At 48.6% G+C, this 17,984-nt stretch overlaps 1 protein-coding gene across 1 annotated transcript; it reads right to left on the reverse strand.

Annotated features, from left to right (window-relative positions):
• Positions 1–297: 297 nt before the first annotated feature.
• LOC132761746 (zinc finger protein 135-like) lies at positions 298–5,406 on the reverse strand. The gene is made up of 2 exons (XM_067469875.1): positions 5,379–5,406; positions 298–3,141 (listed from the first exon to the last, which is right to left on the reverse strand). Exon 2 carries the CDS (start codon positions 2,963–2,965, stop codon positions 1,760–1,762), a length of 1,206 nt encoding a protein of 401 aa, XP_067325976.1. The 5' UTR covers positions 2,966–3,141; positions 5,379–5,406; the 3' UTR covers positions 298–1,759.
• Between the last annotated feature and the right edge of the window lie 12,578 nt (positions 5,407–17,984).

A 17,984-nucleotide genomic window follows, 5' to 3' on the forward strand; every position in this document is an offset into this window, starting at 1 on the left:
TTTTAGTCGCCCTCCTCTCCTCTCTTCTCTAACTCCATCTCTTTTCTCCAACTCCGTTTCTTTTTTCTAACTCCATCTCTTCTAATTCCATATTTTCTCTCTAGCTCAATTTCTTCTAACTCCATCTCTTCTCTCCAACTCCATCTCTTCTAAGTGTCAAAAGAGAAAACTCCCATCTCATCAAACCTACATGTTTTCAAACACATCAAAGCAGAGAGAGGTCTGAGTGTTAAGATGGAAAAAGCAGAAGTAAACCAGGACGTTTCAGTTAGAAAAGTGGGGAAGATAGAAAGGAAGGAAGGAAGGAAGGAAGGAAGGAAGGAAGGGGGAGGACAAATACATTCCAGCTGACATTCAGGAGTCAGGCGGAAGGGATTTCTCAGCCTGTTCTAAAGCTAAGTGTTCCTCATTGAGGACTGCAGACTTGGACAGTGTGGGGTTGAATTCCAACAGGGACAACGACTTCCCCCACAGGCACGCCACGTGGAAAAGGACACCCTTGCCCCCACGGGAAGAGGCCTCTCCAAAGGGCATCCCATCCAGCCCCCTTCAACCAGGCAGGAAGGCACCCCAAAGGACAGCCACCCGACCTCAGCTCAAACACCTCCAGAAGGGACTCTAGACTCCCAGGTAGTCTTTACTTCATTGGGGTTGGGAGAGACTCCCAAAGTGTTCAAGTGCAGGTTCTGTTCTAACTTTTGTTATTTACGTCAGTAGAAAAAGGAAGAACGGGGAGGCAATGGGGCCTCTGCAAGGAGAAGTCAGGGAAATACTGACAGGGGACAGGAAAGAAGGCAGAACTACTTAATGCCTTCTTTGTCCTCTCACAAAAAGAAAGTCATCCTCAACCTCAGCAAGAGGCTCAACATGCCCAGCTCTTCAAGCCGTTCCTCATAGGGCTTGTTCTCCGACCCTTGGTCATTTGAGTCGCCCTCCTCTGGACACATTCCAGCTTAGAGTCAATACCTCTCTTGAATTGTGGTGCCCAGAATTGGACACAATATTCCAGGTAAAGTGGTCTGACCAAAGCGGAATAGAGCATGGGGGGCATGTTGCAGTAATTATCACTAAAATGGATAAGTTTCTAATTAAGAAAATAATATCTGTTCACAGCGATGTTTGTGCTCAACCACATAAAGCACCTAAAGAGAAAACTACACAATAATTGGTTATACAGTAAAGATTATATGGAACTTATCTCTATATATTAATCATATTATGTTGTTTGAAAATCGTATATGGGATTGGTTCAACTTGCAGTTTGCTCGTTAGGCTGAATTATCATGTCACAAAAGGTTACAAGTAAAAAAAAAGTGGACAGCTCTGTCTAGGAGATTCTCTCTGTGGGCAAGTACCATTGTTCTCTCCAGTGTGGATTCTATAATGTCTACGGAGATGTGAACTGAGTGTAGCTGATCCCACACTCCAGGCATTTATAGGGTTTCTCCCCAGTGTGAGTCCTTTGATGGGAACGTAGACTTCCACTCTCAGTGAAGCTTTGTCTACACTCTGGACATGTATAGGGTTTCTCCCCGGTGTGGGTCCTTTGATGTGAATGTAGATGGGAACTCGGACTGAAGCTCTTTCCGCACTCCAGGCACTTATAGGGTTTCTCCCGTGTGAGTCCTTTGACATTTTTGTAGAGCTCCACTGTCAGCAAAGTTCTGTTCACACTCCAGGCATTTATAAGGTTTCTCCCCTGTGTGAGTCCTTTGATGTGTACGTAGACCTGAGCTCTGAGTGAAGCTCTTTTTGCACTCTAGGCATTTATGGGTTTCTCCCCAGTGTGTGTCCTTTGATGTGAACGCAGACCAGAATTATGTGTAAAGCTCTTTCCACACTCCAGGCATTTATAGGGTTTCTCCCCAGCATGCATCCTTTGATGTGAACGTAGACCTGAACTGTGAGTGAAGCTCTTTCCACACTCCAGGCATGTATAGGGTTTCTCCCCAGCATGCATCCTTTGATGTGAACGTAGACTTGAACTGTGAGTGAAGCTCTGTCCACACTCCAGGCATTTATAGGGTTTCTCCCCAGTGTGAATCCTTTTATGTTTATGCAGACTTGAACTATGATTGAAGCTCTTTCCACACTCCAGGCATGCATAGGGTTTCTCTCCAGTGTGAGTCCTTTGATGGGAACGTAGACTTCCACTCTGAGTGAAGCTCTGTCCACACTCCAGGCATGTATAGGGTTTCTCCCCGGTATGAATCCTTTGATGGGAATGTAGATTTCCACTCTTAGTGAAGCTCTTTCCACACTCCAGGCATGCATAGGGTTTCTCCCCGGTGTGAGTCCTTTGATGGGAACATAGACTTCCACTCTCAGTGAAGCTCTTTCCACACTCCAGGCATGTATAAAGTTTCTCCCCGGTATGAATCCTTTGATGGGAACGTAGACTTCCACTCTCAGTGAAGCTTTGTCTACACTCTAGACATGTATAGGGTTTCTCCCCAGTGTGGGTCCTTTGATGTGAATGTAGATGGGAACTCCGACTGAATCTCTGCCCACAATGCAGGCATGTATAGGGTTTCTCCCCAATGTGAGTCCTTTGATGTCTATGTAGAGTTGAACTCTGAGTGAAGCTCAGTCCACACTCCGGGCATGTATAGGGTTTCTCCCCGGTGTGAGTCCTTTGATGGGAACGTAGACTTCCACTCTCAGTGAAGCTCAGTCCACACTCCAGGCATGGATAAGGTTTCTCCCCAGTGTGCGTCCTTTGATGTCTACGTAGACTTCCACTGTGAGCAAAGCTCTGCCCACACTCCAGGCATTTAAAGGGTTTCTCCCCAGTGTGAGTCCTTTGATGTCTACGTAGATTTCCACTGTGAGTGAAGCTCTTTCCACACTCCAGGCAAGTATAGGGTTTGTTCCCGGTGTGAGCCCCCCTTTCATGTTGCGGCAGAAGATCCCTCCGAGAGAAACTCTTTTCACGCTCCAGGCATTTAGATGCTTTCTCCTCCATGTCAGCAATGATATATCTGCTTAATTGCAATACGGATACTTGACTCTTCTTTTTTCCATTCTCATCTGTGCGATCAATAATTTCAGCAAGATTAGCACATTGAGAGGATTTATTCTTCCTGTAGGATCGGTTTCCTTACTTCACCCAAGAGGTCTCTCCACAGAATCCTTATTTCCCTGGTCAAGAAGAAAAATCAAGAATGAGTCAGAGACCTTTCCCTTTATGCAGACATCAGGGTCTCAAGCGCAAACACAGATCCCAGCAAAGGCAATCTCTGGTTCTTAAAAAAGAAGGGAAGGAATCCAGAAAGAAAAAGGAGGAGGGAGGGAGGAAGAAAAGAAGGAATGACCGAAGAAAGAAAGGGGAACTCCTTCCAATATTGGAGTATCGCATTCATTTTTTTGGGTCAAGGACAAATATGGCCAAAGGACCAGAAGGGAGGCAGCCAGAAAGGAATTGTTCTTTCCAATATTCAAGGGTGTCGTTCACTGGATGATGGGTTTCTGAATGACCAGGATGTGCTCAGTGCTGAGGGGCACAAAGATAATATTCTCCGCCTCCCATCCCACAATGCGCCCCCGAATCTGATTCCTGAGCATCCCAAAGTAAACACCTGCTGCCATCACATTTCCGGCCTTTCCCCCAAGGAACCCTGCAGCCAACCAAAACCCTGCCCCCCCCCCCCCCCCGCCCACTCATCCAATTCAAAACTACATTGAGGCTTGTTTTTCTCGCTAACCTCTGTTACCTTTGTCCACTTAGAATCATAGAAATTAACTAATTTACGAGGCCACAAAAAAAGACTCCAGCAAAAGCATGCGGGGAATGCGGAAGTACTTCATCAGTGTCGCAGATGGACGATGTCGCAGATGGCGGCCAGAAAAAGTTAAACAGCCTCTGTGTATGTCTGTATATGTTTGTATATCTCAAAATTGGCAATGAATGTTTGCCATCTATGTGTACACTGTAATCTGCCCTGAGTCCCCTGCTATGGGGTGAGGAGAAGGGCGGAATAGAAATGCTGTAAATAAATAAATAGAATCAAAGAGTTGGAAGAGACCTCGCGGGCCATCCAGTCCAACCCCATTCTGCCAAGAAGCAGGAATATTGCTTCCCTCTTTCCTCTTCCTCTTTCCTTCCTTGTCCTCTTGCAAGGGGAGCCCCCGGTGGCGCAGTGGGTTAAAGCACTGAGTTGCTGAGCTTGTTGATCAAAAGGTTGCAGGTTTGATTCTGGGGAGCGGCGTGAGCTTCCGCTGTCAGCCCTAGCTTCTGCCAACCTAGCAGTTCAAAAACATGCAAATGTGAGTAGATCAATAGGTACTGCTCCGGCGGGAAGATAACAGCGCTCCATGCAGTCATGCCGGCCACATGACCTTGGAGGTGTCTACGGACAACGCCGGCTCTTCGGCTTAGAAATGGAGATGGGCACCAGAGTCCCAGAGTCAGACATGACTGGACTTAAAGTCAGGGGACTACCTACTTACCTACCTCTTGCAAGGGAGGATTTCCAGCAGCTTAAGAAGAGATAGAGGGACACAGGAGTGAGAAAAGCGGCATATAAATACTGTAAATAATAATGATGATGATGCAGTGTCCTAGGAATGTCTTTGCAGTGACCAAGGCAATGAATTTCAACAAAATGGGCATCTTCTCTGAGGAATCCTCCCATCAAAGCCGCCTGTCATGTATCATGTTGTTGATGATGATGATGATGATGACGTGGTGGTGGTTGGTGGTGGCAGCCTTAGCAGTTGGTGATGGAAGGGTCAATGTAAGTCTTAGTTCTAAAGGGTGAGTAATCTGTAAGTAAGAGTTGATGGGGGAAAGCAATGGAGGGTGAGGCAAGAGATGGGCTGCAGCTGGGTGTGACTGGGTGAAAGGAGCTGGCCTGGAAACTAGCCCGCCCTGGTCAAGCGGGCATCGAAGGTCCCTCGAGGTCTTCCTGTTAACCAACCCAGCCTGGAGAGCCAGTCCCTTGTGGTCACTCTCACAAGAGACCAGGCTGCTGTCTGGCCTTCTTCCTGTCAGCTCACAGCCCTGTCCAACACAGACACTCCCTCTCCTCCCAGCTCTCTCCCTGAGAGAAACCCAGTGTCATACTCTACACCAGTGGACTGGAGGATGGCCTAGGAGGGGGTCTCTTCCCACTCTTCTAGGATTCTATGGGGCGGATCCGAGTCAGCGCCGGGAAGCGTCCCGTGACGTGGGGAAGGGGGGAGTGAGAAGGGAAAGGGGCCCCTCCCCCTTCCAAAAGAGCTCTCTCTCTCTCTCTCTCCTCCAAAACACAAGAACCACGACGCGGTCAAAGACACACACACGGGGATTCTGGGAGGGAGTGAGTGAGTGAGGGAGGGAGTGGGGGGCCCACGTGGAGACCCCTTCCCCCCTCCCTCCCACCCACAAGAAGGCTCACCTGGCGGAGCTTCCCGGAAGGAAGGAAGGGAGGGAGGGAGGGAGGGCGCACTTCCGGGGGAGCCTCGTGCCCGGAAGAGGAGGGGCTTCCTTTCTCCCTTCCTTCCTTCCTTTCCTTCCTCCTTGGCGGCAAACTCTGTGGTGTGTTTATTTATATGGCTGCCTAGGCCGCCCTCCCTTCTCACCCGGAAGGAAGGGACTCAGAGCGCCTTACAAGGTATATGGCCATTCCATAGGTTGTATTCTTAGCACAGCACCATCTCAGCCCCTTATACATTGCTGTATTGCACTATACATAGAATCCTAGAAGAGTGGGAAGAGACCCCCTCATGGGCAGCCATCCTCCAGTCCAACCCCATTCGGCCAAGAAGCAGGAATATTGCATTCAAAGCACCCCTGACAGATGGCCATCCAGCCTCTACTTAATAATAATAATAATAACAATAATAATAATAGAGTTGGAAGAGACCTCCTGGGCCCTCATCCAGTCCCACCCCATTCTGCCAAGAAGCAGGAATATTGCATTCAAAGCACCCCCCACAGATGGCCATGCAGCCTCTGCTTAATAATAATAATAACAACAACAACAATAGAATCCTAGAGTTGGAAGAGACCTCCTGGGCCCTCATCCAGTCCAACCCCATTCGGCCAAGAAGCAGGAATATTGCATTCACAGCACCCCCCACAGATGGCCAGCCAGCCTCTGCATAATAATAATAATAGAATCCAAGAGTTCGAAGAGACCTCCTGGGCCGTCATCCAGTCCCACCCCATTCTGCCAAGAAGCAGGAATGTTGCATTCAAACCACCCCTGACAGATGGCCATCCAGCCTCTGCTTAATAATAATAATAATAATAATAATAATAATAACAACAACAACAACAACAACAATAATAGAATCCTAGAGTTGGAAGAGACCTCGTGGGCCATCATCCAGTCCAACCCCATTCGGCCAAGAAGCAGGAATACTGCATTCAAAGCACCCCTGACAGATGGCCAGCCAGCCTCTGCTTAATAATAATAATAATAATAATAATAATAGAATCCTAGAGTTGGGAGAGACCTCATGGGCCATCCTCCAGTCCAGCCCCATTCTGCCAAGAAGCAGGAATATTGCATTCAAAGCACCCCCGACAGATGGCCACCCAGCCTCTGCTTCAAAGCCTCCAAAGAAGGAGCCTCCACCACACTCCCTCCGGGGCAGAGAGTTCCACTGCTGAACAGCTCTCACAGGAAGTTATACAATCCTAGAATCAAAGAGTGGGAAGAGACCAACTCCTGGGCCATCCTCCAGTCCACCCCCATTCAGCCAAGAAGCAGGAATGTTGCATTCAAAGCACCCCTGACAGATGGCCACCCAGCCTCTGCTTAAAAGCCTCCAAAGAAGGAGCCTCCAACACACTCCCTCCGGGAAAGGCAGAAAGTTCCACTGCTGAACGGCTCTCCTTACAGTCAGGAAGTTTATTATTTAGTTATTTATTTACCTTACTTCTATACCGCTGTTCTCAGCCCGAAGGCGACTCACAGCGGTTCACAACAAATACGAACAGCAAAAATTCAGTGCTACAGTATAGAAACAGTTAACAACCTAACACATTACACAATTAATAAACAGTTACTACAATACCCATTGTTCCTCATGTTCAGATGGAATCTCTTTCTTTGTAGTTTGAAGCCATTGTTCCCTTGCGTCCTAGTCTCCAGGGAAGCAGAAAGGAAGCTTCCTCCCCCCTCCTCCCTGTGGCTTCCCCTCACATATTCATCCATGGCCCTCATCATATCTCCTCTCAGCCTTCTCTTCTTCAGGCTAAACATGCCCAGCTCCTTAAGCCGCTCCTCATAGGGCTTGTTCTCCAGACCCTGGATCATTTGAGTCTCCCTCCTCTGGACACATTCCAGCTTAGAGTCAATATCTCTCTTGAATTGTGGTGCCCAGAATTGGACACAATATTCCAGGTGTGGTCTAACCAAAGCGGAATAGAGCATGGGGAGCAGGACTTCCCTGGACCTAGATACTAGGCTCCTATTGATGCCTGAGGCCAAAATCCCATTGGCTTTTTCATTGTATTACATTTAGTAATATGTAATATTACTAATAATATTGTCATATAATTAGTAATATTACATGGAACATGAGATATATAATTATAATGTATTATTATTAGTTTGAAGCCACGAAAGCCTTCCTTTGAGAACACAGCTTTATTTAGGGTATATACATAAATACATACATAAAGTGATTCGGGTATATATTATTATTATTGGGTTGTTGTACGTTTCTTCAGGCTATGTGGCCATGTTCGAGAGGCATTCTCTCCTGACGTTTTGCCTGCATCTATGGCAAGCATCCTCAGAGGTTGCGAGGTCTGTTGGAAGTAGGGAAATGGGTTTATATATCTGTGGAATGATGACCAGGGTGGGACAAAGGACTCTTGTCTGCTGGAGCTACAGGTGAATGTTTCAATTGACCACCTTGATTAGCATTTGAAGGCCTGGCAGTGCCTGGGGGAATCTTTTGTTGAGAGGTGTTAAGATGTGCCTGGTTGTGTCCTCTCTGCTGTTTTGCTGTTGCAATTTTAGAGTTTTTTTATTCCTGGTAGCCAGATTTTGTTCATTTTCATGGTCTCCTCCTTTCTGTTGAAATTGTCCACCTGCTTCTTGTGGATTTCAGTGGCTTCTCTGTGCCGTCTGACATGGTGGTTGTGAGAGTGGTCCAGCATTTCTGCATTCTCAAACAATATGCTGTGTCCACGTTGGTTCCTCAGGTGCTCTGCTATTTTTATTTATTTATTTATTTATTTATTTATTTATAATTCCAACTTCTATGCCGCCACTTCCTTCCCTGGGGCTCGGACGGCTTACAAGAATGGCAAAAATCTAACACAATTTAAAAACAATTTAAAAACAGCACTATCAAAGATCAAAGGCCCGTCAAAACAGATATGTCTTACATGCCTTGTGGAAAGCTGGTAAGTCCCGCAAGGCACGGACTTCAGGTGGCAGAGTGTTCCAGAGCGATGGTGCCACTGCTGTGAAGGCTCTGCGTCTGGTTGCTGTTAGGCGCAAGGTCTTGACACTGGGGTCTTCCAACAGATCTTGGTCCTCAGAGCGGAGGGATCTCTGGGGTTGGGAGGGGGTGAGGCAGTCCCTCAGGCACATCGGCCCCAGAACATGCAAGGCCTTCAAGGTGAGTCCCATCCCTTTGAGAGTGATCTGGTGCTCAATGGGTAAGATTGGGGTGATGTGGCTTGTTGTTGTTCATTCGTTCAGTCGTCTCCGACTCTTCGTGACCTCATGGACCAGCCCACGCCAGAGCTCCCTGTCGGCCGTCACCACCCCCAGCTCCTTCAAGGTCAGTCCAGTCGCTTCAAGGATGCCATCCATCCATCTTGCCCTAGGTCGGCCCCTCTTCCTTTTGCCTTCCACTTTCCCCAGCATAATTGTTTTCTCTAGGCTTTGCTGTCTCCTCATGATGTGGCATTCAAAGTACTTCAACTTTGTCTCTAGTATCCTTCCTTCCAGTGAGCAGCCGGGCTTTATTTCCTGGAGGATGGACTGGTTGGATCTTCTCGCAGTCCAAGGCACTCTCAGCACTTTCCTCCAGCACCACAGCTCAAAAGCATCGATCTTCCTTCGCTCAGCCTTCCCTATGGTCCAGCTCTCACATCCGTATGTTACTACAGGGAATACCATGGCTTGGACTAGGCGGATCTTTGTTGCCAGTCTGATGTCTCTACTCTTTACTATTTTATCGAGACTGGACATTGCTCTCCTCCCAAGAAGTAAGCGTCTTCTGATTTCCTGGCCACAGTCTGCATCTGCAGTAATCTTTGCACCTAGAAATACAAAGTCTGTCACGGCCTCCACATTTTCTCCCTCTATTTTCCAGTTGTCAATCATTCTTGTTGCCATAATCTTGGTTTTTTTGACGTTCAGCTGCAACCCGGCTTTTGCGCTTTCTTCTTTCACCTTGATTAGAAGGCTCCTCAGCTCCTCCTCGCTTTCGGCCATCAGAGTGGTGTCATCTGCATATCTGAGGTTGTTAATGTTTCTTCGGAATTCCCGCAAGAAGCCGAGCAGCTACATTTTGTACCAACCTGAGCTTCCGGATCACCGACAGAGGAAGGGCGTTAACGCTGTTTCTGCTTCGCTCCTGCGAGACTCAGGGCGGCTTACAAACTAGAGAGAAAATTAAATGCCACATCGTGTACCCAACAATAAACATACCGTATCAAATTATAAAACAAACAATTAAAACAGCAACACAAACGTACCTCCTTCTACGTCCCACCTCGGAGCTTAAGATCCTCTGGGGAGGCCCTGCTCTCGGCCCCACCTTTATCACAAGCGAGACTAGTGGGGACGAGGGACAGGGCTTCCTCAGTGGTGGCCCCATGCCTGTGGAATTCACTCCCCGGGGAAATTAGGTCATCAACATCCCCTCCTCTCTTTCAGAAGGAAGTTAAAAACCTGGATGTGGGACCAGGCCTTTGGGTAAGCTGGCAGATGGATAAAGGACAATGACGACCAGAGTAGGAAAGGACAAGGACAATGCTGGATGGACTATGGATTTATGAATTGGTGAACGTTGACCACAAGATGATTTTATTGCTGCTATTGTATTCATTTGATTGTTTTAACTAGTTATAATTGTTGTTATATTGTATTTTGTATATTGTATTTTGTGAACTTCTTGGGAGGAGAGCAATGTCCAGTCTCGATCAAATAGTAAAGAGTAGAGACATCAGACTGGCCACAAAGATCCATTGCCTAGTCCAAGCCATGGTCTTCCCTGTAGTAGTCACCTATGGATGTGAGAGCTGGACCTGAGGGAAGGCTGAGCCAAGGAAGAGAGATGCTTTTGAGCTGTGGTGTTGGAGGAAAGTCCTGAGAGTGCCTTGGACTGCGAGAAGAAGACCCAACCAGTCCACCCTCCAGGAAAAAAAGCCCGACTAACTGCTCACTGGAGGGAAGGGTAGTAGAGGCCAAGCTGAAGTCCTTTGAATGCCACATCATGAGGAGACCGCAAAGCCCAGAGAAGGGAATGATGCTGGGGAAAGTGGAAGGCAAAAGGAAGAGGGGCCGACCAAGGGCAAGGTGGATGGATGGCATCCTTGAAGTGACTGCAGTGACCTTGAAGGAGACCCTGGGGGTGATGACGGCCGACAGGGAGCTCTGGCGTGGGCTGGTCCAGGAGGTCATGAAGAGTCGGAGACGACTGAACGAATGAACAACAATTTTGTGAATCTTGGGCATTGAATTGTGCCTTTTGTAAGCCGTCCTCAGTCCCCCTTAGCTAGGGGTTGAGAAGGGTGGGGCAGAAGCACCCCAAATAAATAAATAAATAAAAGCCTACAAAGTGTTGCATCCTAATTTCCTGACTTCGTAGTTTCCCCATAGTTGTTCTACAGACTCCTCCTGGGTTAGAAGGAGATAGTAACTAGGCTCCTCCTGCCCTGCCCCAGTTCTTATATCTGGACCCTCCTGGGGTTGCTGAGTCTGACCAGCTGGGAATGGCCTGGGTTTTTTTTGTTGGTTTTTTTTTGTCATGTCAGGAGCAACCGCTCCTGTTGTGAGAGAATTGGCCGTCTGCAAGGACGTTGCCCAGGGGACATTGCCCGGATGATTTCTGATGTTTTGTCATCCTTGTGGGAGGCTTCTCTCCTGTCCCCTTTGCATAAGGAGCTGGAGCTGACAGAGGGAGCTCATCCGCCTCTCCCCGGATTCGAACCTGCGACCTGCCGGTCTTCAGTCCTGCCGGCACAGGGGTTGAACCCACTGTGCCACCATCGGGGGCTCCTATGGCCTGGGGTGGCAGTCTTCCTCACGAGGAGGAGCCCCAAAGGCAGGAGGAGCCGAAGAGCTGGCTAGAGCTTCCTCCCTCCCTTCCTCCCTCCCTCCCTTCCTTCCTTCCTTCCCTCCCCTTGAGCGCCAGCCAATCAGGAGCGCGGCTGCTCCACAGAGGCCCCGCCCACCCCTTTGCCGCTCTGGGGCCTCTTGGAAGGAAATGAGGGAGGGAGGGAGGATGTGACGTCACTCTGTCCCCGCCCCCTCGGCCGCAGGCGCCATTTTCGAAGGAAGAGACGAAAGAGAAGGGAAGGAAGGAGAAGGAGGAGGTGAGTGAGTGAGGGGAGAGGGAAGGGGGCTGGACTAGGTGGCCTTGGGAGCCCCCTTCCCATTCTATTACTATTATTATCATTATTAGGGCTCAATGGGCATCTGTTGGGGGTGCTTTGATTGTGCCCTCCCTCCATCAGGGGTCCTCAAACCTTTTAAGCAGAGGGCCAGCTGGCCACAGTCCCTCAGTCTGTTGGAGGGCCGGATTATAATTCGAAAAAACCCCATGACTTCCTATGCACGCTGCACCTCTCTTATTGGTAGTGCAAGAGACACTTAAAAACAACACAATAATTAAAGTGAAGGACCATTTTAACAAATGTAAACATTAGTATTTCAATGAGAAGTGTGGGCTGAGGAGATAGGATTGTTGGTGGGTTGTTGTAGGTTTCTTTGGGCTATATATGGCCATGTGCTAGAATGGCTCTAGAACAGTGTTTCTCAACCTGGGGGTCGGGACCCCTGAGGGGGTCGCGAGGGGGTGTCAAAGGGGTCGCCAAAGACCATAAAAAACAGTATTTTCCGATAGTAATGGGGATTCCATGTGGGAAGTTTGAGCCAATTCTATCATTGGTGGGGTTCAGAATGTTCTTTGATTGTAATGAACTATAAAGCCCAGCAACGACAACTCCCAAATGTCAAGATCTATTTTCCCCAGACTCCACCAGTGTTCACATTTGGGCATATTGAGTACTCGTGCCAAGTTTGGTCCAGATCCACCATTGCGTGAGTCCACAGTGCTCCCTGGATATAGGTGAACTACAACTCCCAAACTCAATGTCCATGCCCATCAAACCCTTCCAGTGTTTTCCATTGGTCATGGGAGCCAAGTTTGGTTCAAATCCATCGCTGGTGGAGTTCAGAATGCTCTTTGATTATAAGTGAACTATAAATCCCAGCAACTACAACTCCCAAATTACAAAATCAATCCTCCCCCAACCCCACTAGCATTCACATTTGGGCGTCTTGGGTATTTGTGCCAAATTTGGTCCAGTGAATGAAAATACATCTTGCATATCTGATATTTACATTATGATTTATAACAGAAGCAAAATGACTGTTATGAAGTAGCAACGAAAACAATATTATGGTTGGGGGTCACCACAACATGAGGGACTGTATTAAGGGGTCATGGCATTAGGAAGGTTGAGAACCACTGCTCTAGAACATGGCCATATAGCCCCAAAAAACCTACAACAACCCAGTAGTTCTGGCCATGAAAGCCTTCCACAATAGGATTGTTGTTGTTGTTGTTGTTGTGTGCTTTCAAGTTGTTTCAGACTGAGGTTGACCCTGAGCAAGGGCCGGGTAAATTTATTTATTTATTTATTTATTTGCTTTATTTCTATACCGCATTTTTCAGCCCTTGACAGGCGACTCAATGCGGTTTACATGGTACAATCATCAAACAGTGTCAGTGCAATTAAAACATAACAACGCAACAAACAGGATCAACAGCATCAATCCACAACAGTTAACAATCAACAAGACAGATCAACAAAACAGACATGACATAACGCCTCAGTTGAAATCAGATCCGTTCTCGTAATCCTTGTGCCATTCCTATGTTCCATTTACCGTCTTCCTTGATTGGTTGCACTGCTCAACCAAACGCTTGTTCATAAAGCCAGGTCTTCACCATTCTCCGAAACGTCAGTAAATGACCTTGGAGGGCCGCATCCGCCCCCTGGGCCTTAGTTTGAGGACCCCTGCCCCCCATGAAGGCAGAATGGAAGGCTTTGGCCCAGGTGGTCGTGAGAGGCCCCTTCCAGCTCCACGATTCCAAGAAAGGAGTCTCAGCCAGCCAGTAAGTGAACGCGAGCCAATGGTGGTGTGATGCTGCCGCTGAAAAGGCCGAGGCCGTTCTGGGCGGCATCAACAGGAGGAGCTTCCTGCCTTCCTCTTCTCTTCCTCTCCTTCCTTTTTCCTCCCTCCCTCCCTCCTCTCTTTCACCCTCTCCCTTCCCTTCTTCCTTCCCTTCTCAAAGGAAGAGAGGAAGAGTAGGCAGGGCCAAGAGAAGGGAGACCAAGGCCAGGGGTCTTTATGCCTTTCCTCTATCAAAGGGGAAGGGTCCTCCCGCGCGCGTGCGCGCGCGAGAGAGAGAGAGAGGCACGCCCTCCATCCCGGACGATCCTCCAAGATCCCAACACACCACTTTATGTATTTATTTGTTTACTTACTTACTGTATTTGTATGCTGCCCTTCTCTTAGAATCCTAGAATCCTAGAGTGGGAAGAGACCTCCTGGGCCATCCAGTCCAACCCCATTCTGCGAAGAAGCAGGAATATTGCATTCAAATCACCCCTGACAGATGGACATCCAGCCTCTGTTTAAAAGCCTCCAAAGAAGGAGCCTCCACCACACTCCCTCCGGGGCAGAGAGTTCCACTGCTGAACGGCTCTCACAGTCAGAAAGTTCTTCCTCATGTTCAGACGGAATCTCCTTTCTTGTAGTTTGAAGCCATGGCTCCATTGCGTCCTAGTCTCCAGGAAAGCAGAAAGGAAGCTTGCTCCCTCCTCCTCCCTGTGGCTTCCTCTCACATATTTATCCACGGCTCTCATCATATCCCCTCTCAGCCTTCTCTTCTTCAGGCTAAACATGCCCAGCTCTTCCCTCAGGCAACTCAGGGCCGTAAACTCCGGAATGTTCGTGTTATTTTATTTTATTTACGGCATTTCCAGCCCGCCTTTCTCAGCTTGACAGCAAAGAAGGCGGCTTACAGACTTGGCAGAATTTGATGCCATACATTCATAAAAGTACAGTTAAAAACATTCAACCTAATATTACATAAAATACAAAACCATTGAAAACATATAATTACCAGTGTGGTCCTGTTAAAATCATTATCCAGCAGCAGCGTCTTGCCATTACGTGTTCATTCTTCCTATTTCATAATAACTTATTCCGCTGCATTTCTAAACACTTGTTCAAAAAGCCAAGTTTTTACGCTTTTCCTGCAGGTCAGGAGGGAGGGGGGCGATCTAATATCCTTAGGGAGGGAGTTCCACAGCTGAGGGGCCACCACTGAGAAGGCCCTGTCTCTCGTCCCTGCCAGATGCGCTTGCGAGGAAGGCGGGATTGAGAGCAGGGCCTCCCCAGAAGATCTCAAGTTCCTCATTGGTTCATAAGGAACTTCAGATTGACCTCGTCATCTCCCCATTCCAGAGAGTGACCAGGGCATCAACGGGATCACCTACCGAGGGGCAGGAAAATCCCCGGGAGCCGTCAGGAATCCATCCGGATCCATCAGCCTCCTAGAGCAGACCATCTTAACGGGTCCTCCACCCCGGCAGAGGTTAGGGGGTGCAGTGAGCCTCCGCCTGACCAGGTGGGGGTCGGTCCATGGCAACGGAGCGATGGTCAGCCCCTCCACACCGCCCCCTCCCATCCCTATGAGGAAACCACGTCAAGCGTGTATCCAGCACTGTGAGTAGGGCCAGGTGCCCATTGGGACAGATAGGGATTCTTTCACAACCCCTCGGCCACATTGATGACCTCCCTTTCCCGTATCTCCCCCATATTAGCGCCCCCCCCAGCCCCCCCAAAGTGCCATCCAATGTGCTGGGTGCAAAGGGCCAGAGAGCAGCATGGGGACAACTGAGGGTTATACAAGTCTGAAAAGTGCAGGCAGGTTGTGCACATAAGCAATCAGTGGGTTAGTTGACAGCAAGGAAACGGAGAACGCCAAAGAGCACGACTGCAAACCAATCCGACACATACACTGTCAAAAATTCACTTGTATTATATACGTAGAAGATGAAAGATACAGCCAGATACCAACACATTGTATTTTAAATTTGACAGAGGGGCCGGGCCAGTGGCAGGTGGGCGGAGAGTGTTTGTGTGAACTACATAGTCTTGTGGGGTTCCTCAGGGTTCAATACTGTCCCCCATGTTGTTTAACATCTACATGAAGCCGCTGGGAGAGATCATCCGGAGTTTCGGGGTGCGGTGTCATCTGTACGCGGATGATGTCCAACTCTGTCACTCCTTCCCACCTGCTACTAAGGAGGCTGTCGAGGTCCTGAACCGGTGCTTGGCCGCTGTGACGGTCTGGATGAGGGCGAACAAATTGAAATTGAATCCAGACAAGACAGAGGTCCTCCTGGTCAGTCGCAAGGCCAAACAGGGCATAGGGTGACAGCCTGTGCTGGACGGGGTCCCACTCCCCCTGAAAACGCAGGTTCGCAGTCTGGGTGTGATCCTGGACTCATTGCTCAGCCTGGAACCCCAGGTTTCGGCGGTGACCAGGGGAGCATTCGCACAGCTAAAACTCGTGCGCCAGCTGCACCCGTACCTTGGGAAGTCTGACTTGGCCACGGTAGTCCACGCTCTGGTTACATCCCGTATAGATTACTGCAACGCTCTCTACGTGGGGTTGCCTCTGAAGACTGCTCGGAAGCTTCAAATGGTCCAATGAGCGGCAGCCAGGATGCTAACAGGAGCGGCACTCAGGGAGCATACAACTCCTCTGTTGCGCCAGCTCCACTGGCTGCCAATCTGCTACCGGGCACAGTTCAAAGTGCTGGCTTTAGCCTTTAAAGCCCTAAACGGTTCTGGCCCGACCTATCTGTCCGAACGCATCTCCTCCTATGAACCAGTTAGGACGTTAAGATTGTCTGGGGAGGCCCTGCTCTCGGTCCCGCCGGCTTCACAAGCACGCCTGGCGGGGACGAGAGACAGGGCCTTCTCAGTAGTGGCCCCCCGGCTTGGAACGCCCTTCCGACAGACATCAGATCGGCCCCCTCCTTTTTGGCATTCAGGAAGAGAGTGAAGACCTGGCTCTTCGAACAGGCTTTCAACTAAGCAGTACAATTGATTGATTATTGGAATATGGATTAATGGACAACGAGAATGGATGATGATTCTATTGATGAGACGTGATGGATTGTTGTTTCCCTGTATTGATGTTTTGATGTTAATTAATGGATTTTAATTTAAATTATTATTATTTAATGTTTTAAATTATTAATGATTTTGTACTGTATTGTTGATACTGGTTGTTAACCGCTCTGAGTCGCCTGTTGCCTGAGAAAAGTGGTATACAAGTGAAGTAAATAATAATAATAATAATAATACATGAAAAGAAAGTTATCTTGCTGGGGAACTTCAGTGTCCGTGCGGAGACCACTCTTTCGGGAGTGGCTCAGGACCTCATGGCCACCACGGGGCTGTCCCAAGTTGTATCTGGCCCTGTCCAGAGTGCTGGGCACACACTAGGCTTGGTTTTATGCCAAGGGAGTGGTGTGGAGGAGTTGACCATTGCTCTGCTGCCATGGACCAACCATCACCTGATCAGGTTTAGACTTACTGTGCCCCCAACCTCTGTAGGGTGGGAGGACTAATTAAGATGGTCCACTGCAGGAGGCTTATGGATCCAGAAGGATGCCTGGTGGCTCTTGGGGAGTTTCCCACCACCTCGCTAGGTGATTCTGTTGATGCTCTGGTCACTCTCTGGAATGAGGAGATGATCCTTGTTTCAATGATGAAGCGTATGAGGAGCAGACTAGAGTGCATGTGGCGTTAATCTCACAGTGAGCCCGACTGAGCACGGCTATGCCTTTACTTAAGGGCATATGCTGTCAATGACGTCGGCCGCACAGCAAGGCAGGAACACAATCAATCACAGCCACTTTAGGCTGTAAACTACTTTATTTTACATGAAAAGCTATTTAACACTCAGCACATCGTAAACTTGCTTCTTTCCATCCGACCGTAACATCGCCAACACACAAACTGCTATCAGTACTAGTCCACACCTCTTGTATTCCAGAGTGACGTATGACGCATGATGCAGCGTCCATTTGCTCAATACACTTGATCTATGACCTCTCTAGGAATGCCGTTCCCTCCATGGTACAGTTAACTCTTTCCACACAGGAATACATTACTCTTGGCACATAACTATTGCATTTTAAACATAGATACATACCTTGAAATCTACATTATAAATTGCAAACAGCTTCAACATATGCTGCGGCAGTGAAGGCCACAAGAAGATCTCTAGTTGCGGCCAACATGGTGTCTGCAAAGAACTGCCCAGCTGAGCTGTTTTGGACGGTCGGGGCTGTTCAATCCCGTCTTGCAAGGCGGGATCTAAACTGGGATGCTCAGGAAGCAGACCCTGGGTCCCATTGTGGGGTGGGAGGCGGCCCAGTGACCTTTGTGCCCCCCAGCATTTAACACAACCTGGTGATTCAGGGAGACCCATTATCCAGAGCGAGTGACGTCCTGTAATATTGGAAAGAACTGTTCCTTCCTTCCTGATTGCGGCCTTCCATTCCTTTGGCCACATGTGTGTTTGACCCAAGGACATCAATGGGATGCTCCAGTTTGGGAAGGAGTTCCCCTTTCTTCCTGCTCTCATTCCTTCTTTTCTCCCTCCCTTCTTCTCTTCTTTCCAAATACATTCCTTTCCTTTTAAAGGCTCACTGGTTGCCTTTGCTGCTTTCTGTGAATGTGCTTGAGACCCTGATGTCCATTTTTCAA

The sequence above is a fragment of the Anolis sagrei genome, chromosome 1 (assembly GCF_037176765.1).
Source record: "Anolis sagrei isolate rAnoSag1 chromosome 1, rAnoSag1.mat, whole genome shotgun sequence".
Lineage (NCBI taxonomy): Eukaryota > Metazoa > Chordata > Lepidosauria > Squamata > Dactyloidae > Anolis > Anolis sagrei.

Excerpts from the sequence above, each read along its gene's own strand:
- LOC132761746 (XM_067469875.1), bottom strand. The coding sequence starts at position 2,965 with ATGGAGGAGAAAGCATCTAAATGCCTGGAGCGTGAAAAGAGTTTCTCT.